General features: G+C 33.2%; 4 protein-coding genes across 5 annotated transcripts; 1 reads left to right on the top strand and 3 right to left on the bottom strand.

Moving 5' to 3' along the window:
- Positions 1-121: 121 nt before the first annotated feature.
- Positions 122-1,773, bottom strand: LOC131603139 (uncharacterized). The gene has a single exon (XM_058875401.1). It carries the CDS (start codon positions 1,639-1,641, stop codon positions 388-390), a length of 1,254 nt encoding a protein of 417 aa, XP_058731384.1. The 5' UTR covers positions 1,642-1,773; the 3' UTR covers positions 122-387.
- An 8,421-nt stretch (positions 1,774-10,194) lies between these two features.
- Positions 10,195-12,192, top strand: LOC131607769 (uncharacterized). Its single transcript, XM_058879729.1, has 4 exons — positions 10,195-10,547; positions 10,619-10,679; positions 10,793-10,937; positions 11,672-12,192. Exons 1-4 carry the CDS (start codon positions 10,352-10,354, stop codon positions 11,927-11,929), a joined length of 660 nt encoding a protein of 219 aa, XP_058735712.1. The 5' UTR covers positions 10,195-10,351; the 3' UTR covers positions 11,930-12,192.
- A 4,434-nt stretch (positions 12,193-16,626) lies between these two features.
- LOC131605728 (uncharacterized) lies at positions 16,627-17,457 on the bottom strand. The gene has a single exon (XM_058878052.1). It carries the CDS (start codon positions 17,455-17,457, stop codon positions 16,627-16,629), a length of 831 nt encoding a protein of 276 aa, XP_058734035.1.
- A 1,872-nt stretch (positions 17,458-19,329) lies between these two features.
- On the bottom strand, positions 19,330-26,317 carry LOC131603138 (26S proteasome regulatory subunit 8 homolog A). Of its 2 annotated transcripts, none has more exons than XM_058875398.1 (10): positions 26,161-26,317; positions 25,773-25,988; positions 24,848-24,945; positions 24,032-24,256; positions 23,885-23,947; positions 23,628-23,791; positions 22,319-22,475; positions 22,039-22,137; positions 21,807-21,917; positions 19,330-19,683 (listed from the first exon to the last, which is right to left on the bottom strand). In XM_058875398.1, exons 2-10 carry the CDS (start codon positions 25,966-25,968, stop codon positions 19,543-19,545), a joined length of 1,254 nt encoding a protein of 417 aa, XP_058731381.1. In that variant the 5' UTR covers positions 25,969-25,988; positions 26,161-26,317; the 3' UTR covers positions 19,330-19,542. The 2 variants fall into 2 exon arrangements, with proteins under 2 accessions (XP_058731381.1, XP_058731382.1); XM_058875399.1 differs by having other exon boundaries at positions 25,773-25,990; positions 26,158-26,237.
- Between the last annotated feature and the right edge of the window lie 605 nt (positions 26,318-26,922).

The following is a 26,922-nucleotide window of genomic DNA, read 5'->3' as shown; positions in this document are numbered from 1 at the left end:
TCAACGCGGCAGCAAATTATGACTCAAAAAGAACACCTCATTCAATCTCTACAACTAGATTACAATACAGCAATGATTCATACCAGAAGAATAGCAAATTCATTTGCATTACAATCAAACAACAGCACAACCAAAATCACAAGATAACTTTACTGAGAAACAAAGTTAAACAACAGACAACTAATCTACATGAAAAATATACATAAACTTAAAAACAATAACTAAGGGTCAAAACCACGGCTATAAAGAATCTATAATCCAAACAGGAACTATGCTTACAGCTAGAGTATAAAGCTACAACAGATAAAACAATATCGAAACACTACTACCCATATACTATACAGAGATACAGCAAGGGTTATCTTATCTTATCTTATCTTATAATCATCACTTTGAAACTAGAAGCATTTCCGGTTTCTTGGCTTTGGTAGGTGTGTTGACATTTGAAGCAGCAGCAGAAGAAGCTGATTTCGCAGCATCCCTAGTTCTGTTATCAAGCTGAATGAGACTTCTCGTAGCAAGTATTGCTTGAGGCACTAAATCATGAGAAGCTCTTGCATACAAACACCTAACAGCAAAAGAAGCAGCATCTTTAACCTCTTGAGAATTCAACGGACCCATCAAACAATGTCCTAGAATTCTCAATGTAGGTTGAAGAATCTCCCAAGGTAAAGGGATTCTATCCCCTTTGGTAATTCCCTTTGGAGATTCACAATCAGGGTCATGATGAATCTCCAAGCTGTTCAGAGCTTCTGCAACCTCCTCAATCTCAACATCACTTTCACCATCACCGCCATTACGATGGCGTAAAGCTAAAGTATTGTTGAGGTTTTCGATTTGATCGAATTCTCTTCGACAGGGGCAGTCCTGACCGGCCCAACCGGCGGCGAATAGGCAGAATTCAAGCTTTGACCAGGAGGGCATATGGGAGATCTGGGAGAAGTAAGAATGAAGAGCGACACCGACGATGCAGGCGCGTTTGGTGGATTTAACAGCGAGGTGAGGCTCGAGAGGAGGTGAGATTACGCCGACGGATGGATTAGGGTTTGCAGAAAGGGGTTTGCGGAGGGGAGTATGGTAGATGGATGGAATCGACAGATCGGGAATGGTGACAAGGAGAGGTTTACCGGCTCTCGATTTGGTTTCGGCGGCGTAGAGAGCGAGGAGGACAGCTTCGAAACCGGCGAGGGAAGGGGGATCGGAGGAATGGACACGGGAGAGGTAGAGACCGGAGAGGAGAGGGATGAAAGAGAGGACAACGAGACGGAGGTGAGGATCAGAGGAGAGGAAAGTGTCGTAAAGCCAGTGACAGAGGGGATCGGAGTGGGAACCGGAGAGGGAAGAGGAGAGGGCGGAGTAAGCGGCGGGGGAGGAGAGAAGGGAGAGAGCGGGGCGTTCGGAGTCGGCGAGGGGGGAGAGAGTGTGGTTGTGGTGAGGGAGGATGGAGGCTAGGGAGTGGATTCGGGAACGGGCTTTGGAGACGGATTCCCACCAGGAGTGCATAGGGTCGTTGGAGTTACGGTTAGGGTTGTTGGTGGTGGTGGTGGTTGTTACGGAGGAGGAGGAAGAGATTGAATTGGAATTTGAGGAGCATTGTGGAGATGAATTGTTGTTATTACGGTGGTTTTGGTGAAACTCCATAATCGATCCCCGATGCTCCTCCGATGGGTTTTAGTCTTGAAACTGAAAACTGTCACTATTCAATGTTGTAACTGCAGCTAGGCCAACATTGACGTTTTTATTAACTGTACTACTAGTCTTCCTAGTTTTTAATTGTTTTTTATATGAGAAATCACAATTATCCCTGGAGTTCTTGCTAACTTTCATGCACCTCCTTTCTCTTACCAATTAAATTGGGTCTAATGTTGTAAAAGATATTATCGTAAAATGTAAGGAATCAATGATTAAACATTTAAAAAAAAATTATAGAAAATTTAATATTTCAATTTTTGAGACATTATATACGCAAATTACCAGATAAATTTACTATTTTTAAAGTCTTAAGAGAGCACTCGTTAGCATTTTTCTATAATTTATTATTCATAGTTATTCATCATAAAGAAGGAGATAAGGTGGTTAATAGTCATAATGGTCACGCTTATACAACAAGACAAGATTGTTAGACCATCTCCAATGGTAGTTTCTTCTATTGAGTTCTCCACATGTACCATTAATTTAATAATTAAATATTAAAAAAATTTGTCATGTCATAATAGAGTTGCATTGCAATGCAACAACTAAAAGATTGTAGTACTCAATCAAATCAAGTTATGAGGTAAAGTTGTGGGACCCATATCAGATTTTTATTAAAATTAAAATTAAAAAAATTCTTTTAATATGATGTGGCTTAATGGGTCCCATAAAGAACTCAAATGTAAGTTGCACCATTGGAGATGCTCTTATTGGCATAAAGCGAGGTAATCATGAAATCATGAAATCTGTTCATCTATGTATAATATGGAAGCAGATTTCCTACCGTTTTTGCGGGAAAGGTAGGGTGACTTTCACAACACCAGCACCGTTTAATCAATCTAATGTTTCAGAAAGTGTCAGGTGGCCTTCAATAAAAACTTGAAAGAAAAATGTTGGAAAAAATTTAAGAGAAGGAGTACACTACTACACAGTACCCACAAGCTACCGACACCACCTCCCCTCTTGTCGTTTCTTGATATCATTGGACGTCTCTCACCTTTCTTCTTTTTCCGGTCATCTCTTATCTTGCTTTTGTCTCCTTCGGTCCCCGGAGTGGCTCTACAACTTCACCACCATGGTTTCATTTTGGATCTTTGTTCTATGGCGGCGGAGAAGCCAAGCAGAGGTAGCAGCTTATGTGTGATGGGGTTGACGCAATAGTAGGTACGGCGATGGCCCTTTGACGATTGATGAATGTTAGAGTCTTTTTTTATTCATATGTTCAGTTTATTTTATTAGAGAGAAAGAAAGAGGTAACCACATGTCTTATTCTCCAATGTTAGATGGATTCGACGGTGTAAAATAAGTTAAAGTTAGAGTGCAGTTCGCGCGTTTAAGTTAGACAATCTGTTTTCGTATAATATATGCACATATAGAAAGAAAACCAGAGAAAGGAAGAAAGACATACAGTTGAGTCTTCTAACTGATTTAACATCAGTTAGATTACAACGATATACTTTTACAAATATAAAATTAACATTTTATGACATGTCACATTGGCGGAGTCATACATTTTAGGGAGTCTGCGCAAAAATTTTACACAGTTTTTATTAATTTTATATTTTATTTCTACTAATATTGTCATTGACTTTGTCTAAAAATGTTGTTCTTGATTTTGTCCAAAAATTTCACACCCTATTTTTACTAATTTTGTCCTTAATTTTGTCTAAAAATTATTAATTTTACATCTGGTGTTGTCTAAAAATCGACTATTAGAAGGAGAGTATCGCCTGAACTTGCCGAGCTTAGATCCGCCCATGGTCACAGTTAAGAACTTATATCACATTTTAATCTAATGGAAATTATTATTAAAGATATTTGATTAGTCTAAATTGATCATCGTGCAAGTTAGTTAGCTTTATTATTACTAGACGTCTACTCGTGCGATGCACGGTATATTATATTAAATTGTCAAATATATTGCTATAAATATTTTCAACTTTTGATTAATATATAAAATAATTGTTTTAAAGTTTATAAATTTTATATAATATTTGCCACACATTTAATTGAAAGGTAAATGAAGTAAAATATAGGTAAATGTTTGTAAAATTTAGAATAAAAATAATGTCATACACCTTGTGATGTTAGAATTAAATAAATAATTATAATATACCACTAATACTCATTTTTTAGTTTTAAATACTTTTTTATAAATGATATTTTAGGTAGTGTTTATATCTTGACATTTATTTGTTGTTATCAATAATTTTAAATTATTTTTTATGTAAATTTTAAAATTAAATCATATCATTGTGCATGTGAGAAAATATATTATGTAAGATAAACTTCATCCTACTTCAAAAGGTATCCTTGAATTTTATTATAGTCATTACAAATAAAATGAGTAAAACAAATTGCCTTAGTTGAAATTTAAAAGAATTTATTGGATCATAAGTTAAAATTAAAAAATTATCCTTGAACAAAACAAATAATGCTTTTAAGTATCATCTAATTGGGTCAATTGGTAACCGAAATTTTAATATAGCAAAATATTAATATTTTAAGAAAATAAATCAAGCATATATTAGAGAAATAGAAGTATTTTAATATTAGTCACTACCATTTAAAGTATTTGTGATTTTTTTTGCAGGAATTTTTAGTAAAACTGCAATAAATAAATAATAACAATAACAGTAATAATTAACTGACATTAATATACTTTAAAGTAGCAATTCACTTGTACTTAGGCTATGATAGCATATATGCTATTGCTAACTTAAATTTTTTATATAACAAAATATCAATATTGTAAGAGAAAAATCTTACATAAGTTAGAGAAGAAAAAATCTTTTAACCTTGATAACTATCATTAAAACTAGTTACTCTTTTCCACACAAAATAAACTAAAAGAAGTATTCAAAAAATTCAAAATAATTTGAACAAAGAAAATGGTGTGGACAACTTCCATTGAGATAAATTTATACTAAAAGCAAATTGGTGGTTATTTTTGAGGAAATTGATAGTTATTGGTGGACAACTATTAATTATTATTATAATTATTATTGAATAATTGTGAGTTATGGAAGAGAGAGAAATTATATGTACATAGAATTTTTAATCATTAATTAATTAATTAGTTAATTTTTTATTTTATTTATTTATTATTTATTAAAAATTTTGGCGGCAAATTTTAGTGAAAAGAACTTCTAAAATTATAATTTAGTATGATATGATGATATGATATGATGATTAGATTACAACAGATTAACTATGGTAAAAAATTAGTTAGAGATGAATTCACATTCTTATAAATAATAGATGTATGAGAAGAGTAATAGTAATAGAGTATGAAATAATATTTTAAAAGATAATTTAAATTCAAAATTAAGATAGGATTTTATATTGGTTAAAATTTTATTTAAATATTATTTAGTTTGTTTTTGTTTGTTTTGGGGCCTTTAGTTTATTATACATTATTAACCTTAAATATATATTTTCTTTGAGTCATCAAAAAATATAAAAAAAACCAATAACTTTTTTTTTATATATTTTATAATTAGTTTTTATCTTCTTCTTTAAGGTAAAATTTTAGAGAATATCTCAATCCATCCCTTGATATTCTTAGGTATCTGACGCAATTACGTTAACGTCCCTTGTTTTCGGAGATACATATCAGGAAAAGTAGTTTAAAATGGTAAACGTTGGGAAAAACTCAACTTAATTCAGTTCAGGGAATTTCCGTAGATGTAGCTACGAGACATCCTAGAAATATAATATTCCTATATTTTAAACTTTCACTCCAAAACTACAATTTTTTGTGCAACCGAATAATACATCAAAATAGTGATATGTCTACTCAATTTTATATAATACATCAAAATAATATGTCACATAATCATCCAAATAGTCACATGGCATATACATAATAATAAAATAATACATAAATGAAATCAAAATACAGACATCAAATAAATAGCACGGTCACTACTGGGTGTGCCGGACAACATCTCCATCCCCTCCTTTGCCTCTAGCGCCTCCTCTACGTCAACCACCTCATCTACCGACTCCTCTACCTCTATTACTCCTCATGTCTGCAGTATATCAGTGTCCCCCGTGCCACCTCCATAATGTAATCCAGTATACACCTGGCACTAGACTCCTCAGGGAAGAAACATCCCTCAATGCCTGCCCGCCCTATCTCAACTATCTAACGACAACGAGGCAGCACATCCTGATACTGATTATGAAGTAGTCAAAGTTGAATTGCACCAGAAGCTGAGCTAAGCACATATATTGAATCTAGAAGATCAGTGGAATATGAAGACTAATGAAGTCTGAAGATTGGCGTTATTAGAACCTAGCAGAATCTGACGTAATAAAGAATGACTTTGAAGTCTAAACAAGCTTCATCCAACGTCATCAGAAATCTCTAATTCAAAGAGATAAGGTCTGGAAGAATATCATAAAGAAGCTGCAAAATAAATCTGGAATATGGGTTATCAAGTCAATGCATCTGCAAGAATATATCCAATAGGCATTTGAGAGAGAATCTATCCTTCCACGACTATTATATCTTAATCAATGAGAAACTCGCTCAGATTAAGCTTCATCATATCATATTAGAAGCCTCCAACTCAAAGTAGTTAAGTATAGAGAATACATCTGACCTATGGTCAAGCTTCACCAAACACTTTACCTCTAACTCATGATGTTAGTTGTAACGGGACGAAGTGTGAAAATATTATTAAAGTACATCATCACTTGACTATAGTTTAACATCCTATCAACTCACTACAAACCAGATAAAGGATTCTTCATTGTCCCGTTGTTGTTCTCACATCTCATCCTAGTGCTGCTATAGCCACTCTACTCTCTTCTACCTAACGTCTCCAACAACTATTTGTTATGTGGATACTCAATCTTTCTTTTCTCCAATGAATATATTTTCTTTATCTGTTTAAAGAGAAATGGAAAGATTGAATTGAAGTGAATAATCATGTGTTAACAATGTAGACACACACACACACACACATGAAATAGAGAGAAATAACAAAAGAAAAAGAAAATGCCGCTCACATAAGAAGATAGAAGAATCAAAGAAGAAGAAGCACACATAAAATGAAAATTTGTGAGTTACTCAAGGATATTATTGTGTCAGTGAGAAAAAGAATGTCACTAAAATGCATATGTGAATCTAATAGAAGAAATCACTTATATGCAAAGGAAAACAAGAAAGAAAAGAATATCATGAAGCTAAACATTGAAGATCTTCAGAGACAACAAAAGAGAAACACTCTAACTTTTTGCTTATATCTCTTAAAGTCTCACCTTTTTATGCTTAAAAGTCTGTGTAGTTAGCTTAACAAAAAGGCATTTTTGTATACATAATTCTTGTAATCTTAACCTTGTAAGATTGATTTTCTAGAAGGACCAACTGTGGTCACAATCCTTGTGATGTCAATAAGAGTTGTTATTGAAGTTGTTTTCCTTGAGGACTAGTAGTTTTAGTCAGGAGCCTTGAGATGTCAATGACTGTTTGTCATCGAGGTGATTTCCTCAAGAGACTAGTTGAGTCAGATTTTTTGAGATGTCAATGATAGTTTATCATTGAGGTTGTAATCAAAAGTTTATTTGATTAATGGATTAAGTCCTTTATTGTTAAATGCAACATCATCCTGGATGGATGGACTAGACTAACCTTGTTAACGGTGAATCAGGATAAAAATATTCGTGTATATTATTGTTTTCATTTACTTTATGCATGAGTAGTGTTTGACCTTGGGGAATTAAAAAATATTTTAAAATCTTGAAACGCAATTGAAACTCCTTTTCTTGTGTTTCATTAAACCTTCAATTAGGATAATTAGTATAAGACTATGTATAATGGTTCATGGATTCAACACCCTTCTTTTATACTTTTTACACTTCACATCATTTTCTCTCTCTTCCATCTAATAATTCAACACTCATTCAATGTTTACTCACTACAATGATTTTGTTTAATAAAATTCAATACCCAACTCCACTACTTTTATTTCATATTCTTATTTTCTTTTATATTTTTATTTTTGTAATTATATATTAATAACAATTATCGATTGAAATTAAATTAAAATAATTAAGATTTAAAAATTTATTTTGATTTTTTTAATTTAATAACTTATTTGAATTTTATTTTTTTAATTTTATTTTTTTAATTTTATTTTTTTAATTATTTTTTTCCTTGCTAGTAATAAAGACGAGATGTATGGATAGTCATTATTAAAAAAAATTAAATTATAAAAAACTTAAAATGCTATATAATAGTAGAATTTTGGGTGTTAAAATGGTTATTATTGTGGTCCATTTCACTAAAAAGATGTTTAGAATTACAAACAAGAATTTATTGGAGGCTAAATAGAAAAATTAGAGAGAAAAAAGTCTATTTTTTTTTGTCCAAATCAAATAAACCAAGTCTCTATTTATAGAAAAAATGATGAATTTCGGTGAAAATAAAAATAAATAAAAAATTAATTTATTATAAAATAATTGTCCAAAATAATTATGATGAAATAAAATTCTAAATAATCAAAACAACCAATAAGATTTTGTAAAGTATATGATGTGGTCCACACTCCCTTTTCATTCAACATGTTGAATATTTTCAACACCAATTAATCCACATCATATTCAACATCTCATTCAACACACCATTGGAATGATCCAACTATTAAAAAAATTATTCAACACACTCATTGTAAGTGGTCTAAGAGTCCGACTATATTATTAATCTTCTTCAAACACTTAATCGTGTCAGAGAAAAAGATCCACTCTTTAAAACACATTGGAAGTTACTCTGTCACCTAGTATTATAAATATATATATATATAGGAACATTTGGTTATTATGAGAAATGAGAAGAATAAATCACGACCATTAAATTTTGATTTGTTGATTTTAATGAACTGGATTGGTTTCTCTTTTAAAGATCCTTAATATTTATTTTAAATCAACATAGAAAGAGAAACCAATCAAGTTCATTAAAATCAACAAATCAAAATTTAATGGTCGTGATTCATTGTTCTCATTTCTCATAATAACCAAGTGTTCTCACTTGAGTCGTCCCCGGGGACGACTCAAGTGAGAACACTTGGTTATTATGAGAAATGAGAACAATGAATCACGACCCTTAGATTTGATTTTAATGGAATAGATTGGTTTCTCTTTCGATGATCCTTAATATTTATATTAAATCAACACAGAAAGAGAAAATAATCCAGTCCATTAAAATTAAATCTAATGGTCGTGATTCATTGTTCTCATTTCTCATAATAATCAAGTGTTCTCACTTGAGTCGTCCCCTATATATATATATATATATATATATATATATATATATATATATATATATATATATATATATATATATATATATATATATATATATATATATATATATATATATATTTAAAAATTAATAATTTAAACCTTCATTTATGTCTATCTTATTTTTTCAATAAAATTTTTGGAAAAAAAAACAAGAAAGTCTTGGGACTTGTTTGACTTAGTTTTTAATTTTATAAAATTGTTTTGATGAAAAGTATCGTTTTTTTTAAATAAGATTATATATATATATATATATATATATATATATATATATATATATATATATATATATATATATATATATATATATATATAATGGAACAACAAAAAAGACCGGGGGACTAGGCCAAAATCCGATCAGAGCGACGAAAAACCTAAAGAAAGGCAAACCTAACCTATTTTTGACAAAATCTGCCCTCAAACACAAAGGCGGCGACTCAAAGCGAACAAACTCAGAGGAAACTAGGCCTAAGTTAGCAAGGGAGTCTGCACAGGTATTCCCTTCTCTGAAAATGTGAGAAACAACAAAAGACATATTGGAAGTAATATTAACACAGTTAATCCATCTATTATAAATCTGCCAAGGAACTTTGTAGGGCGGCTTGAATGCTCTGACCACCGCTACCGAATCCAATTCAAACCAAAAAAAAGTCCAACCCTTCTCATAAGCAAACTCAATAGCTGCCATAGCTCCTGAGAGTTCGACAATGAGAGAGTTGGAAACACCTACGGCTGAGAAAAAGCACCAAGAAAACATTTGTTGTAGTCTCTAAAAATACCACCACAAGCCGAGATACCTGAGTTATTAAGCGACGCTCCATCACAGTTAGCTTTAACCCATCGCCACGGTGGCGGTTTCCAGATAACTTATTTGAAAACTCAAATAAGTTGAGATTTATTTTTTTTAGTTTTAAATTTTTGGAAGAAGAAAATAAGAAAAAAAGGTCACAATTTTTATTAATTATTTTTTAATTAATTTTCAAAAGTAAGATTACGAAACATCTTTTATTCATTTTTTTTAAACCAGTTTTTTTAATTAACTTATACAATTTTTAAAAACTAAATATTAAAACCCATTTAAACAAGTAATTAATTTTTTATTAAAATAAAAACAAACTTGATTTTTACCTCAAAGAAATTACATGGCAAAGTGACACAGCTTATTTATTTTGGTAGTTGAACCAATTAACAACGTTGGAGACTCCGTCCAAAGTCCCAACACTCGTTAGTTCGCACATGCATCTTTGTTACTTCCGCCTCTGTACTAATATATCCTAGTTTAACCTCCCTAATATCAACTCACACCCCCATTCACATGATTCATCACAAACACAGTTCGTAAACCTCAACAATGGCATCCTCTACTTTCTCCAACACCCTTTCTCCCCATTCTTACGCCCCCAAATCTCCATCTCCCAGATTCACCACCTCCAGATCTCTCCATCTACCTACCCAGTTGAGGAGCAGCAATGTCACAAGACGGTTTTCAATCTCCTGTTCTTCAGATTCCGAAAATGCTCCAAAAGACAACACCCCAATTGAATTAAGTATGCATCTTTGTTTTACCCACCTTCAGTTTCTCATTTTAATGGTTTATTGATTTTGTATTTTGTTGCAGGGTATCCTGCGTTTCCTACCATATTGGATATCAATCAGATTCGTGATATTCTACCCCACAGGTAAAAGTTGGGTTTTTTATTGATTGTATCAGTTCAATATGTTTATTAGGTTAGTTAATTTTTTTTTTTTTGTTATTAAATTTGTTTGTTGTTTTGGTGGGGGTTTTGTTTAGGTTTCCATTTCTTCTAGTGGATAGAGTGATTGAATACAATCCTGGAGTTTCTGCAGTGGCTATTAAGAATGTAACCATAAATGATAACTTCTTTCCTGGACATTTTCCAGAAAGACCTATCATGCCTGGTGTGCTCATGGTTGAGGTAAATACTTTTTCCAAATTATTATCAGTGTCGGTGTCGTGTTTCTGGTGTCCGTGCTTCATATTTGTGCAAGACTGCAAGTATTAAATTTTGTGCTTTCTGTGATATGCTAAGCTGTGTAGTTGATTGAATCAAATACCTAACTAAGGTTTGAACTTTGATATCTGTCTATTACAAGGTAATTTCTTTTAGTTGTGTACTAATGAAGTTATTTGCTCTTATCCTTTTATTTGATACTCTTAGATTAGAACTCATTCTACATAAATTTAGATTTTAGAAAATATCTAGGCAGTTATCAAAATGTGGGTGTGATTGCTTGTATTTTGGAGCTATAGTTTTGCAATTGATTTGTGAATTATGAAGGTCCAACCATGGATAAGAGATAGTAGTTATGAATTTGTTAGCGGGTGTCGTTGAGGTTTGCAATTCCGAAAAACATAAGCAAGCGCTACATTTATCTATAATATTGAGGGAAATCTATAAGAGATGTTTCTACTCAATTTTTGTTGTGTTATACGCATCATTGAAGCATTTGTAGCGAAACTGGTTTTAGTGCTACATCATATAGTTTTTGTTTAGTATTTTTTTTTTTCCATCTCTTCATTTGTCCAGAACCATTAACAAACTTAATGTTCATATGATCTAAATAGATTGTGAATAGAATATGTATGTTGGTATGGTTCTTCACATTTCAATTATGGCTGGTGGTGATGAATGTGAGGTGTTTTATGCAGGCACTAGCACAGGTAGGTGGTTTGGTTATGTTACAACCTGAAGTGGGAGGTTCTCGCGAGAATTTCTTCTTTGCGGGTATAGACAAAGTACGGTTTAGGAAGCCTGTGATCGCTGGAGACACCTTAGTTATGAGAATGACACTTATCAAACTGCAAAAGCGATTTGGAATAGCAAAGATGGAAGGGAAGGCATATGTTGGAGGTGAAGTTGTCTGTGAGGGGGACTTTTTGATGGCCACCGGATCTTCGAGCGAATAAGAAGAGCAACCAGTTCGCAAAAATGAGAGCTGATTTTGCGGCATTTCTTTTATGCTTCTAGCATTCTTTTAGTTGTTTAACTCCGGATTTTTCATTTGGTATGTTATTGAGTAGAGAATCCAAAAAATTGATTAAGTTAAGAAGATAACTATGTGCATGTGTGGATTGAAGTTTACAAACCTTAAGTTTGAATGAACTTCAGTTTTGCAAAATCTTAGATGTTGGTATGTTTGATTAATTTAAAGTTGCAGCATATTCATCTACCTTTTTATTTGCATTGAGCTTTGTATTATACACCCATTTTACTCCAATAGATTGTCTCTTTGGAAGATTTGTTAATTCCCAAGTGTTCTTCTACTTCATCATTCATTACTAAAATGTATTCTTTGCTTGCTGATGTCTTGTAAAAAATAGCTTTCAAGACTATGCGATCAATAGCCCGAAACAAATTATTTGCCACAGTCAAATCTTTCATCATGTTGCTTCTTCTGAGTGGCTATCAATATCATCTCTTTTGGATAAACTGAGTTGCCAATAAGGTGTCAAACCAATGAATTGCTTGAAAAGAATCAAAATAAAAAAACATTTAGCTAATCATCCGCAACTTAACATTCAAATGAAGACTTGACAAATAGCAAATGAGGAAGAAGAAAATATTAGAAACATTTGTATGTTAATTGTTCTCACTTATAAACATTGGCAGGTCACATCTCATTCAATTTAAAACTATTAACAAACACATGAAACTCACACTCAGGACTGTTTCACTGAGAATTAACATTTGAAGCAGGACATGAATAAAGTCGGCCAAAATTACTCATAAACTACAATTGAGAATTTCTTTGTACACCCCTTAAATTTTTAGAGGTCTCTGGCAAAATTTCAAATTTACCCTCTGAATTTGGAGATGCATTTCCAAATACACCACATTTTAATTTTTTAAGGGTGTTTTCGGAGATGCATCTCCGAAACACCCTGATCTTAACAAATAAACCCACTTTTTTTTTAAGATTTTGGGATTTTTCGAAGATACATATCCTAATTAGAGTTTATACATTAAATCCATGATAGAAACCTCTCATTTTGTTTTATTCTCAAACTCAAACACCTCAAAACTCTAAAATCTCTACTTTCAAAACTCATTGGAACTAATTTCTACTCATTTCCACTAATTACAACTCAATTTAGGAAAGCGTTTCAGTGACTTTAAATATTCGTAACTTTGATTAAATAAAAAATTTCTCTCATCAATATAATATATATTTATTTGTTCATTTATAAAATGAACTAAAGTCACCAAAGTTACAGCATAGTAAAGTCACTGAAGCTGCTTCCCTCATTTCAACTCTTTATTTCAACACATTTCAACAACTCTCAAAGCTCTAAATTTGAAGAAGTTTCTCATAATCCCTTGTTCTACTTTGCATGTGTATAATAAGTTGTTTAGAATCATTTAAATTTAATAGGTTGAAGTATAATTTGTAAAACGTGACTCTTTAGTGTAAAAATTGCATTTTTGGGTGATTTAGGTTGAAGCTTCAAAAACGTCAGTCGCAGGTATTTTCGAAAATGCATATCCGAAAACAATTCTGAGGATTGTGAACATCATATGGCGCCAGAGGAGTATCGGATGATGCAAGCATCCAACTGTTGGCATTGTGTAGAGGGATATGTGACATGGTTCTACACAGTGTCGCACCCTATCATGACACCGGGTGCTCCTGGACGTGCATCTAGGCCAGCTCATGAAGAGAACTTGGAGAACCAGCAGACCCAAGATGACCATGCCACTGATCTCATGTCGGTCTGTTGGCGAATATAATTGATTGGGCAAGAGACTTTGGCCTTAGGAATCATTGAGAGGGGCGGTCATGAGGCGGTGGCCATCCTAGAAAGGATGGTTAAGGAGGCAGTGAGTGTGTGGGATACAGGAGGCAGAGCAGGGGCCACGGGTGAGGATCATGCATACACGTTAGGCTATGCCTATTTTTATTCCAGAATAATTTATGTATTATTTTTTATCATTTCAAAACAATATATTGTGTTTATTATATATATTTTTATTTCTTATCATTTTTTGTTTGCGTTTTTATTATCGTTTTAATCTAATTATGTATCAAAACTTTGATGATTTAAAAATATCATTGTTCAAGGTTTCATAGATGCATGTCCGAAACACCTTTCTCACGCATTAAAGGTGCTTTCAGAGATGGATCTCCGAAACAACCACTTTGTGATGCGTTCGGATACGTATCTTCGAAAAGTATTTTAGAGTTTTTCAGATATTTATTTCACCCCTACAAGGAGTATAAATAAATTCTCACCACATTATTCAGATTTTTCCCGATCCAATATAAAATTGTTATGCCTCTATATTTTTCCAATTTTTGTAAGATAGTTTTACAAAATATATGTGAATCAAATATGTTTTTCAGCTTAAATTTGTTCAAAAAGTTAAATCAGATATAAGAAAAAACTACCTACAATATACTTATTTAGACTACTATTGTAGAATGATGATAGAAGAACGAAACAAGATATAGAGGATAGCACTTGTAGCACTCGTTAAAAATTGAGTCAATTTTAATTTTTACATAATTGAGTTTGATAGAATTGATCAATTAAGTGTGATTTTAGACTGAGGGTAAATACAATTGAATTTGACATAATTGAATTTAATAGAATTGATTGATGTTTAGATACATATATGTAAAAGTAAATAAAATGAGTAGAGCAACAAACTTTAATGTAAGAATTAAATTGGCTAAATTACACTTTTGTCCCCCTATTTTGCCCAACTCACAATATCAGACCCCTTATTTTTTTTTAAACAGTTTTAGTCCGCCATACCCATTTGTCAGCCAAAAAGCGCTGAGTTGTACCTTTCTTTAGTTACGTGACATTAAATTGGTTGCCATGTCATTTCTAAATAACTAAAAACAAATTAAAAACACATAATTATAAATATATTGCAATATATTGATGCTGAAACCTAAAATCAATTTCCATCGTTTTCTTCTCTAATTTTCATCGTTCTCTTCCAAGCGTAAATCAAAATTTTCCCTACCGTATCTTATTCCCTATAGTATGTTCTTCCAAGCGTGAATCAAATTCCCCCTACTGTATCTTCTTCCCTTTTCTTTGTAATGGATTCTGAATCTGTGCAAATATCAAGTTTGTCTTCTCATTCTAGAAGGAGAAGGATGCAATGTTATTGTGGGTTAGATTTCCCACTTGCAACTTCCTGGACAACTCATAATTTAGGTCGGAGGTTCTCTGGTTGTGGTTTATATAAGGCACAGTAAGAATCCCTAATTTTTAGTATTGTTCATCTTAAAATTCTGGGTAATTTCTGACTCATGTTATTTTACTTTTAATTTAGTTACATGGAAAGAAATGTTGTTCCTTTTTTGATTGGTATGATGAGCAGATACCAGACCGCTCACAAGAAGTGATTAACTCTCTATTGAAGAAGGTTAATAAGTTGAAGAAGAAAGATGGTTTAATAAAGAAGAGTGATGATGAACTAAAGAAGAAGATCAAGTTACTGATTAGTTTGTTGATTTTGTCCTGGATGTTGATCACAAAAGCATTTGTTTATGTATTGTTGTAATGTTGTATTAGTAATGTTGTTAGGTTTTGTCTTCAATTGATGGTTTAGTGTTGTAATGTTGTATTAGTATTGTTGTAAGGTCCCCTTATTAACAATGTTATAAGCATTTTTTATGTTACTGATATGTTTTGGTTACTGATATGTAATGTTATGATAATTATATGATAATGTTACTGCTATGTTTTGGTTATTGATACTGATATGAAGTTACTGATAAAAGAGATAACAAAAGATAGTTCAAACATGTAATTTGCAATTTGCAATTTGTAAGGGATAAAAAAATATATTTCAAATCGATATGTCATTAACAATAGGTTACACATAAAAGTTGTAATCCATTACAAAATATATCTGCATCAATTCGACATTAAACCAACAAAAAGTGATGCATCTTACAACTTTAGACCAACAAAAAGCGATACATCTTACAACATTGTACCGACAAAAAGTGATCCATTACAAATATAAGAAACAGTTAGAACATTGCAATCAAGTATTCTCTTGAGTTTGTGGCGCTTGGGATTCTTGCATCAAAATGGTAGGTGCTTTGTTGTTTGAAACAGTCTTTTGTTTTTTTTGCCTTGTTACTTCCTTTTGCCAATTGTCGATCCGCCGTCGTTTTGCCTTTACACGTTCTTGAATTGTGTCCAAGGTTCCCACAAGTCTTACACTTTACAGTAGTCAAATTTCTAGGCAATACATTGCTTGAAGTGGGTTCATCATTTGATTTATTTCTCTTCTTTTTGGGTCGGCCTGAAGCTCTTCTCATTACCGGCGGATGAATTGGCTCCCCTTGAGCTGTTGGCCAAAGTCTTGGACCATTGGAAGGTAGTACAATGTATGAATATGCTGCCAAAAAACTTGTTTTCCTATATCAGTACCACATAAACAATTGTAATATATTAGTTCACAATATATGCCAATTTTGTACCATTCAGTATAAGTGCAATTCTGTACCAGTCAATATGTACAAAATTTGTACAAGTTCACAATATAATTGCAATTTTATACAATTCAGTAAATCATATTCAGTAAGTGCACAATGTCAATTATGTCAATTATATTTGCCTACTGCTGCCATTAATTATCCACCATACTCACCTTTCAAGAAACATGCATCAAGTCTAATTAAAGGCCTACGTGTATTTGCAAATGCAGCTTTACACGCCCTTACACATACATATATTCTCTCAAAAACAGGTCCAATGTTAGACATGCCACACTTAATTATAAATGTACTACTAGGATTAGATTGCCTTATCTCCTCAGCATAATTCCTCAAATGAGAATATTGCTCAGTCAAAGCTCCTTGAGTTAGTTCCAATGATCGTGTTTTGGCCATGTATGCTTGTGCAAATGACAGTTTCACTCCCCATTTCTCAAATGCTTGTGCTATCAATCCCTTTGGAATCATTTCTGGTGTATGTCTCAAGATATGCATGAATTTCTTAGCTAGCAACTCGGTTTTAACTTGCCTATTCTTCGCTGTCCTATGACAAGTGTGATCTTCCTTAAGACTTATTAACTGCCAGAATTGGTTTCCTACTCTTTTACTAAATCTCATATAAAATGGACACTCCTTTTCACACTTAGCAACTATTCTTTTGCTATCCTTTTTATCGAAGTGCCAGTTTTTCTTGCTTTCCATTGCATACGACAAAACTGCATCCTTAACAAGATTCTTTGTTGCAAAAGTCATTCTTAGCTCAAATCTCATTTCTTCCCCGGAATCAAACATTTTAATTTTGGGATACCTATGCTCATCACCTTCATCTTCACTTCCAAGGGGAGTATCAAGGTCATCTAAATCAATTTGTTTGCCTTCATTAAAATCAGCTGCTGTTGTTGGTTCTTGGTTTGAAGACACTTGGTTTCCATCACTCTTCTTGCACAAAGGTATGACTAGGTACTTCATGTGTCCAATCCCAATCTTCTTCCTCTAAGTCATCGAATTCAATATCACCTAAGTCATCGTCATCTTCCTGAATAAAATCTGAATCCTCTTTACTAACATATCCACTTTCATCCATTTCCTCAGCCTGCATTTCCCCCTTTTCCTCAGTCTGCACTTCTTCCCTTTCCTCTACCTGTACATCTTCCCTTTCCTCTACCTACACTTCCTCCCTTTCCTCTGCCTACACCTCTTCCCTTTCCTCAACTTGCACATATTCCTTTTCCTCAGCCTGCACTTCTTCCCTTTCGATCTCGTCAGAGTCAATAATGATTGGTTCTTGAATAGGTTCAACATAAGCCCTTAATTCATCTTCCGTTATAACGTTTGGTTCATCTACTACATGCTCAACATATATATTTGCACTTTCATAACCAGACATAACTTCCCTAAATTTTAAAATATCTTTGTCATTATTTAGAGGTTTAAGACCACGCTCAAATGAATACTTAGGATCATGATACCAAAGACATTTGAATCTTACATAGCCCAAATTCTTGATAACTTCTTCAATTTCCATGTATGACATTATATCAATATCCCATTTCCAGTTCATATCTTCAACCTTTCAATTTACATAAAGCTTGCAAGGATATTGAAGTAATGTACCCCCATGATTAATTGTCAACCTTACTGAATTAGTCTGAGATAGTCTAGAACAAAATAACAACAAAAATACATCAACATTAAATTGTTTTTTTCAACATTCAGTAAGGTTAAAAACATTCAGTGAAAACATTTGTTTTAACAAATCAACATGGTAACAACATTCAATGCAGTAATCAACAAACCTCGCGACAAATTTTGGGTCTTCCTTATTAATGGACGATGATTGCCCATAAGTGAAAGACATTTCGCAACTGTTACAAATTCACAACAAATGAAAAGATGGGAGAAATAGGGTTTCAGTATCAAAATAGATGAAATACATTTCGCAACTATTACATAGTCAGACACATACCTTCGATGCGACCCTTGCAATGGAGATGTTTGATCGTCTTACTCGTATCGTCTTCTGCTTAAAAATGGAACTTCCTCTTCCTCGTTCCTTTTTCTCGTTTCACGCTTTTGTTTTCCAGAAAAGTGATTTTGCTTTTTAACTTAACATTACTTTTCAATATATTGTTTTTAATTAGAGTCAAGTGTTTTTAATTTAATTTAATTTGTTTTTAGTTATTTAGAAATGACATGACAACCATTTTAATGCCACGTAATAAAAGAAATGTACACCTGAGCGTTTTTTGGCTTACAAATAGGTATGGGGGACTAAAATTGTTTTAAAAAAATTAAGGGGTCTGATATCGTGAGTTTGGCAAAATAGGGAGACCAAAAATATAATTTAACCAATTAAATTTCAGAAGCAACAAATTCTAGTAGCTTCCAGTATAATTAATTCTAAAATCATAATCAATTCTATTTTAGAAGAATTAATTCTAGTAGCTTGCAGGCATGACTTGAGCCTGGAAACAACAAATTCTAGTATTCTAATAGCTTGCGGGCAACAAATTCTAGTATTCTAGTAGCTTGCGGGCATGACTTGTGCCTCTGTTTTGTTTTAATGGAAATTTATCCTTGGCTTTTAAAAAAAAATCTATTTTAGAATTTGAGACTCCAAAATCAATTATACAGTTCTAAAATTGCTTTTGATAAAGCCAAAATGTTGAAATTTTGCTCTCTTAAATCTCAATCCATATTTTAATTTATATCAAAATCTTTATAATTTTTAACTTCTAAACTACTAGTATATCCAGGTCCTGCTAACATTGAACTTTTTTTTTGACGGGGCATCCATTAATGACTAGTAGAATTTAATTATAAAAATAAAGGAACTTAATGTGAAGTAAGAAAATATAATGGAACTAAAATCATACAAATTCCAAATTAGAGTAACAAAAAGTGCAATTGAACAGGAAAGGATCATGATTTGGTACATAACTTAGTCAACATAAGCAAGAGGAACACCAGCGTGACTGTAAACTGAAAGACCAATAAGGTGTGTTTTCCGTTAATCTGCATAGGACAATGTGCACCAGAAACATAAAATACAAATCACTTCCATAACTTCCTCAATGACATGTTTTTCTCCGTCTCCTTTTTCATGACCTTAGCCACAGCCATCTCAAAATCCTCCTGTGTCACATGTACCCTCCTCTCCCTCAAAGCAAACATTCCAGCTTCTGTGCATACAGCCTACATAAGAGCATCAAAAATTGAATATCAACCTGGCTAGCACACACTTCAAATAAAACAGCTGGCTACAGCATTAACAAATTAATTACTCTACATTCTCTTTGGCATGAATACTAAAAATCATAGTTATTCACTTTTTCTAATATTATTTCTTGTCTGATCCATAAAACAATCACAGAACAATAGTTTTTTTTCCACCATCTTCCTAGAATGAATAATGCAATATTGTTTGGTGGCTCATTATTATGTGCAGTTTATACACTTGTGAGACATATATGCCGTGTTGACTGTTGAACATGTCCATACACCGCTTTTATTGTATGATTTGATTATATTAGACTCAAGATGCAGATTCCATTTGATCAACTCACTACTACTATTATCACAGTTTATAAGCATATAATAGTTCACAAGGGTGGACCAAAAGCCACGGATTGAGAAATATACTATTAATAGTCGTACTTTGAAGATGTACAACAAAAACAATTTTAATACATCATATTCTTGGAAGTGTGTAAAAACAGTAATTTCTTCCAGGATTCATGAATTTTAATAACTTTGAATATGCATGCGTGTGTAAGTAACTGTGCGTAAAATGAAATAGCAATTGATAGGCTAACTGATTTTAAAGCAACAAATGCACTGGTTCTTTTTTTTTTGGTCAAGCAAATGCACTTGTTCTTAAATAACCTTCCTACTTTCTTGTTAAAAAAAAATATCCTAATTAGTTTGTGTAATAGAAAATATAAAGTTGAAATGTGGGGGAAGAGAGCCACTACCCATGCCTGCCCTCCATATCAATTACTTATTGGATAAATTAATAATTTATTAAATCAAGGATTTGATTTGACTATTATCATTCATCAGTAACCTGTTTTGTCATACTTTGATTATTTCCAATTCCAATTGGCTAATTGCTGATTGGATCTAATTTTGTGAGATACAGTAGTAGCACCATATATAAGTATATAACCACAAAGTTCTGAAACAGTGATTCAGGACTTTGAAAAAACAGACTCGGGACTTTAAAAAAACAGTTAATAGGCAGGCATTCGTTACAAACCTATAGGCACAAAAAATATCATCTAAAATAGAAAAACAAAAACAAAACCTAATCATATTTTTGCTTTTCTTCCTTTGCAGCACTACCTACTTCTACAATTATATATGTATGTAGTGAGTGTTTATTCCTAGGCTTATCGATAGCGGCGCTATCCCGCAATAGTTGCCCAAAGCAGTGACCCTCCGCTATTTGATGTTTAGCGGGGCGCTTCTCGGCCCGAGCGGGTTTGAACTGTTTTGATTGCGAAAATCCAGATTTACGCTTAAAATAAATAAATCTTACGTATTTGATTTTACATCTGTTTTTCATTACCTCTGTTTTTCTTAAGTGAATAGTCATTTAATAACTCTATTACTATTCAATATAAGTTTAATCGATTATTCTTATAATTAATTAGTCTAAAAATAGTCAAATAGGGGTTATCCCGCTACTCCACTGGGGACACTATCCCATTTTTGGGGTCTGCCGCTCCACTCCGCTTTCTGGGATTGATAACTCTGTTCCTAGGCATATGCTGCTTTTCGAATCTCGTGCTGCTTTTTTTTGCGGTTTTTTATTGCTCGTCGCACTCAAATGAACTGATCTATATCAACCAGTTTTATATTTCTTACTATAAAAACACTTCAATTAACTCATGATGTGAGATAATATCTTGGACAACACCTAATGTCTATTAAAACTTTTAGTTCCGATTTACATTGTAAAATTTCTCTGAAACCTCACCCACTTTTATACTTTTTACTATCAAAACACTTCAATTAACTCATGACGTGAGATAATATCTTGGACTGCAACAAAACACATTAATGTTGGTTAAAACTTTTAGTTCCGATTTACATTGTAAAATTTCTCTGAAATCTCAATCATCAAACGAAGTGAGTGATTATGCCTGGCATGTTGGGAAATACTAAATGAAAATGAAAGGCAGCCACTTTATCAATGACTGCAAACAGAGAAATGCGTTACTACAAATAATTGCTTCAACGGGATAAAGGACCTTTTCTAGATGATAATAGAGCAGCGGGAAAGAAAAAAAATGCAGTGCTAATTAAGAACATACCTTTAACTCGGCACCAGATGCTCCATTCATTTTCTCAGCAATCTTCTTCAAGTCAATCCCACGCATTAAATTCATTCTTCTTGAATGGATTTTCAAGATATCCCGGCGAGACTGCATAATAATAAATACAGTCATTTTCAGGAATTGTCAAGTATGTCGAAGGTGTATCCTCTTTCTATGTACAATCATATCAAAGGGCAAGAAAGGGCAACACGTAGACAAAGATGCAAACCTCTTCGTTAGGGTTTGGAAATTCAATCTTTCGGTCAATTCGTCCAGGTCTCAGGAGTGCTTGATCTAGAATATCAATCCGATTGGTGGCCATCAAAACCTATAATTGCAATTTACTCTTCAGAATTTTCTCTAAATTGAGAATTGTATAACTCAAGTGAGTCAGATAGAATTAATAATACATGTCTATCTGTTACGGATTTATATTTACTGCAGAACACATTGCTAGTTTTTGAATCCCCTCTAATAAACTATTAAACCATCATTATAAAGCAAATAACCTTGATCTTATTCGAAGCTTCAAATCCATCCAACTGGTTTAGAAGTTCCAACATAGTACGCTGCACCTCACTATCACCATTGCCACTTCCAGATTCCATTCGGGCTGATCCAATACTGTCAATTTCATCCATGAAGATGATTGATGGAGCATGCTCCCTGTGAAAAAAGGAAAAGCATTACATCATAATACATAATATTGGTTAAGCAAATCTTCAGATAGCATATTTCATTCTTGTACATTAGCTGGGCAAGGAAACTTGTGAATCAAAATTGTGAGGCCTAGTTTATTAAGATAAAAATGTCCATCTAATCTTTTCAGAGGCCAGTGAGTGGAAATTGATAAAAAAAATAAATAAATAACATACAAAATAGGCACACCGAATATATCGTTTATACAATTTCAAATTTAAAATTCAGAAACTCATTTACTACCAACAATTTAGGCAAGATCGAGTGCTGGGTAGTAGGATCTAATAGTTTTCGGTCGCCGGCATGGTCAGGATCGAGGTCTTTTAGCAGGATTGTAAACCTAAACGTGCTGGGCTTCTATTTTTATTGGGCCTTTTTAACTGGGTCAGATTTTTATTTAACAAACGGTTTACTTAAAATTAAAATCTCAGTTCTCATCCTCTAACCCTAAAACCCGAATGGCTCCTCCTTCTCCCTTTCTCTGTAACCTCAACGCTCCCCTTCCCCATTTTGCTCTTCAATTTCAACATTTCGTCCTTCCCCCTTTGTTATTGTCATCTTCAACCCTCCCCTTTACACCCTTTCTTCACTGTGATAGCATCCTCCCTACCTCCCTCTGCAATGCTGTCCTTCATCCCTGTTCTTGTTTTGTCATCCTCTCCTTGAAACTACCCTGTTTCATCTTTTTATTTCTAGAAAAACACTGCATGGCTTCAAATAGTGTTCCATTAACTTAAGGAAGGATGATTATGAGTTATTAACTAAATTGGTTGAATATGGTGATTTATAGGTTATTTTGTCCATGTATTATAATTTTTATGCTTGTGTGTGTATGAGTGAAATTAGAATTATGCCCTTCGGTAAGATCTTATGTGTCGTGACTCGTGCTACAATCCTAGTTTTACAATCTTTTTTGTCCTTTCGATCCTACTTAAGATCTCATGTTTGACTATATTGACTGCGTATCTATGTTCATCCTAGGTTAAGTTTAGTTGTGCTCCACAGATATATCTTCAGCCATAAAGGTCACGGAAATCAAGAAGACATATTTTTCTCACTATTACTTTTGCCGTGAAGGAACAAACAATTAATGGGTGAAGTTGAGTAAAGAGGTCAAACCTGGCCATAACAAAAAGTTCCCTGACCATTCTGGAACCTTCTCCAATGTATTTCTGAACTAGCTCAGAACCAGACACCCTGATGAATGTACAATCAGTATGATGGGCCACTGCCCTAGCCAACAATGTTTTTCCTGTACCAGGAGGCCCATACAGAAGGACACCCTGTAATATGTAAAAGAGAGTAAGCAAAAATAAATATTAGCAGCAACTATGCTGACAGAGGATGGAAAATTCAGCCATAACTCATGAATTTACCTTTGGTTGAGCTATTCCAAGACTTTCAAACAGCTCAGGATGTTTAATTGGAAGTTCAATGACCTGTAATATTGATCACATGCATGAGACCAAAAAAGGGTAATGAATTTTCAAATACTAGTATCAAAAGAATACCATACAACTTACCTCTTTTATTTCTTTGATCTGCTGGTCTAAACCACCAATCATGTCATATGTAGAATCAGGAACTTTCTCAACTTTCATCAAATTGACCAATGGATCAACTTTGCTTGGAAGAACTAAATGAAGCACATAACTGTCATTGCGGAGAGCAACTCTAGTAGATGGGGTGATCTTCGTAATGTCAATATTTTTGTCGATATCAACAACATATTTCCCTTCCGGATGGACCTGAAGAAAAGTAATGGCAAACTAAGAACTGTCTACGATTTTTTGTTATTGTTTTATTAATTTCATACACTGATGAGTTCATGACTAACAGAAAAATGAAGAACGGATATTAGTCACTATTAGAGTGATTTTACTAGAATAGAACTCCCACGAGCCATCCAAACTCATTTAGAACAGAAATTTTCATTTTGCATTTAAGAAAGACTGCAATGTATAATTCCAAATATTAACATAAGTATTTAGATTAATCAATAAGGGGGTTAGAAACGCAGAGTTTAGATCAATGAATAGACAAAACAGTAAAGCCAGTGGATCAGATGATGCATAAGTGTCCTTCAAATAGTACTCTGGTGGAGGTAAATGAAATATTTTCACAAGACGCGACAACTCGTGATTCAAAGCTGAAGCTCAAACAACATTCAAACTCATTTGTCTATACCAGAGTGAGGGGGCACAGATAATAGCAATAATGAAAAATGAAGATAAAGACAGAGATGTCAAGTCAAGCAGATGATAATGATAGATTGATATATAGCAGTAAAGTGTGGAGAAAATTTTTTTGATCCAAATTAGAAGGGAAAATTAGCTGACCTTGACCAACACTTTGTTCTTGCCCATAACTTTGACAACTTCACCAACATATGAGCCAGGCTCTTGAAGAAGCTGCAGTTCTTCACGAAGCATCCTCACTGTCCAAATTGCAATTGAATCAGGGACACATCCAGATATTTATTTTTTAGGGCGCAAAATCATTTGACAATGACATTGAAAATGTATGAAAATACACCATATGCTTGAAGGTGTATAAGTTATTATGTGTAAAGTGATATAGCACACGAGAGCACAACTGATTTTACAGCAAAGAAAATGCTTTGATTCTATAATAACCATTATAATAAGTTCGATGTAATAGAAATTATAAATTTGAAAAGTAGAGGGAGGAGCGCCAGGGCTCGCGTCTACCATGTATATTATATTACTTATTTGATAAATCAAGAATTTAATCAGCAGTTTGAATTAATAATCATTATTCATCAATAACCTGATGTATGTATCAAAATCTGATCATTTGAGTTTAAGACATTGAAAAAACAGTTCTCAAAGGGCATAATTCCTTGCAAAACGACAGACTTCATAACACAATCTCTAATAGCAAAATAAAAACACATAAACCTTATCCTTGTTTAGCTTTTTTTCCCAATGTGAGATTGTGTATATATAGTAATAATCCCAAACCCACTCCCCATGCTGGCCACGCGCAAATCCATATAAAGACGGGTGTTTGTCAATGACTAAGTCAGCCTCACAACTGTTTACCACTCACAATTCCTCCTACACGGTTGACGAGTAACTAGCATCCATCCTTGTAAAGTTCCACATTACCCAACCATACTCTCAACCATGATCTTCTCTTCTTACCAATTGAACAATAACAGTAGCAGAAACAAAAAACCAACTAATTGATAAATATAGGAACTACAGAATGAAAAGAGGATTAGAGTTAAAGTTAACAAACCCCTAGAATTGAGCTCGTTACGTTGAGCCTCAAGACGATTAAGATTATGCGTCTTCTGACGGAGAAGGAGCTGTAGCTCATGGATGTGCTGAGTATAGTACTGTCGAAGCCCCTCACCCTGCTTGGTTAGCTTGGCAGAGCAATGCTCCTCTGGTGCACCATCCGCACGCTTCACTTCTACTCCAACAGCAGCCATAGATCAAGAAGCACTTCCCTCTGATGTAAAAAAGCAATTTATTTCAAAAGATTCAGAACCAGAAAATAGAAAAGAGTGAATTTCTGAACCCTATTCCTAAATATCAGATTCAGAACCATAACCTAACAACCCTAATTTTTGTATACCCCCAAATTCCGAAATAATCATAGGGAAATAGAGAACCTATCTTACCGAATTCAGCGTAGATTTTGTTCTTCTTCGGTGGCGATGTGATTGTGTTGTGAGCGTGAAAATTGAGTCTTCTCTTCTAATCTTCTAAACTCTGGGGTGTGCGTGATGAGGGGGTTAAGTATATGTCGGTATATGATTTGGTTATTATGCTTCTTTACATTCAAAAATATTAATGGGCTTTGCTATTGGGTATTAAAATTTTCAGAGCCCAACTATCCGCATCACCCAGAATTTCTCTACTTTTATTCTCATATATATTAAAAAAGGCAATTTCTTTTCTCACACATATGAAAAATACAAAAATGCTCTTAGAAATTTTTGAAGATGCGTCTCCAAACATACTATAAATCATTTTTGTAAGATATTGGTTCGGGGATGCATCAGCGAATTTTTTTTGAATGTATTCGGATATACATATCTGAAAGCATTCATGAACTCATTTTTCCATCGTTTTTCAATGATTATTATCATTTATTCACTCAATGAAATTTTCGAATATGCGTCTTCGAATATTTCTGAGGTGATTTCGGATATACATATCTGAAAACTTTGCTGCATGAAGTGTGGGTAGAAACATTGTCCAATTTTTATTTTTTTTTTAATTCAAAGTCATTTTAATCGGACTACCAATGCCATAATCCATAATTAAATTCAACCATTAAAATCTCAAAATAAGGAAATGCATTAATAATTAAAAAAATCATAATATTACAAACATAGTTTTCAAAGTATGGAAAATGTTATAAAACATCCGAAAATACA

The sequence above is a fragment of the Vicia villosa genome, linkage group LG5, assembly GCF_029867415.1.
Source record: "Vicia villosa cultivar HV-30 ecotype Madison, WI linkage group LG5, Vvil1.0, whole genome shotgun sequence".
In the NCBI taxonomy this organism is placed as follows: domain Eukaryota; kingdom Viridiplantae; phylum Streptophyta; class Magnoliopsida; order Fabales; family Fabaceae; genus Vicia; species Vicia villosa.
The sequence above is the reverse complement of the archived record's forward strand: the minus strand, read 5'-3'. Positions and strand labels throughout refer to the sequence as shown.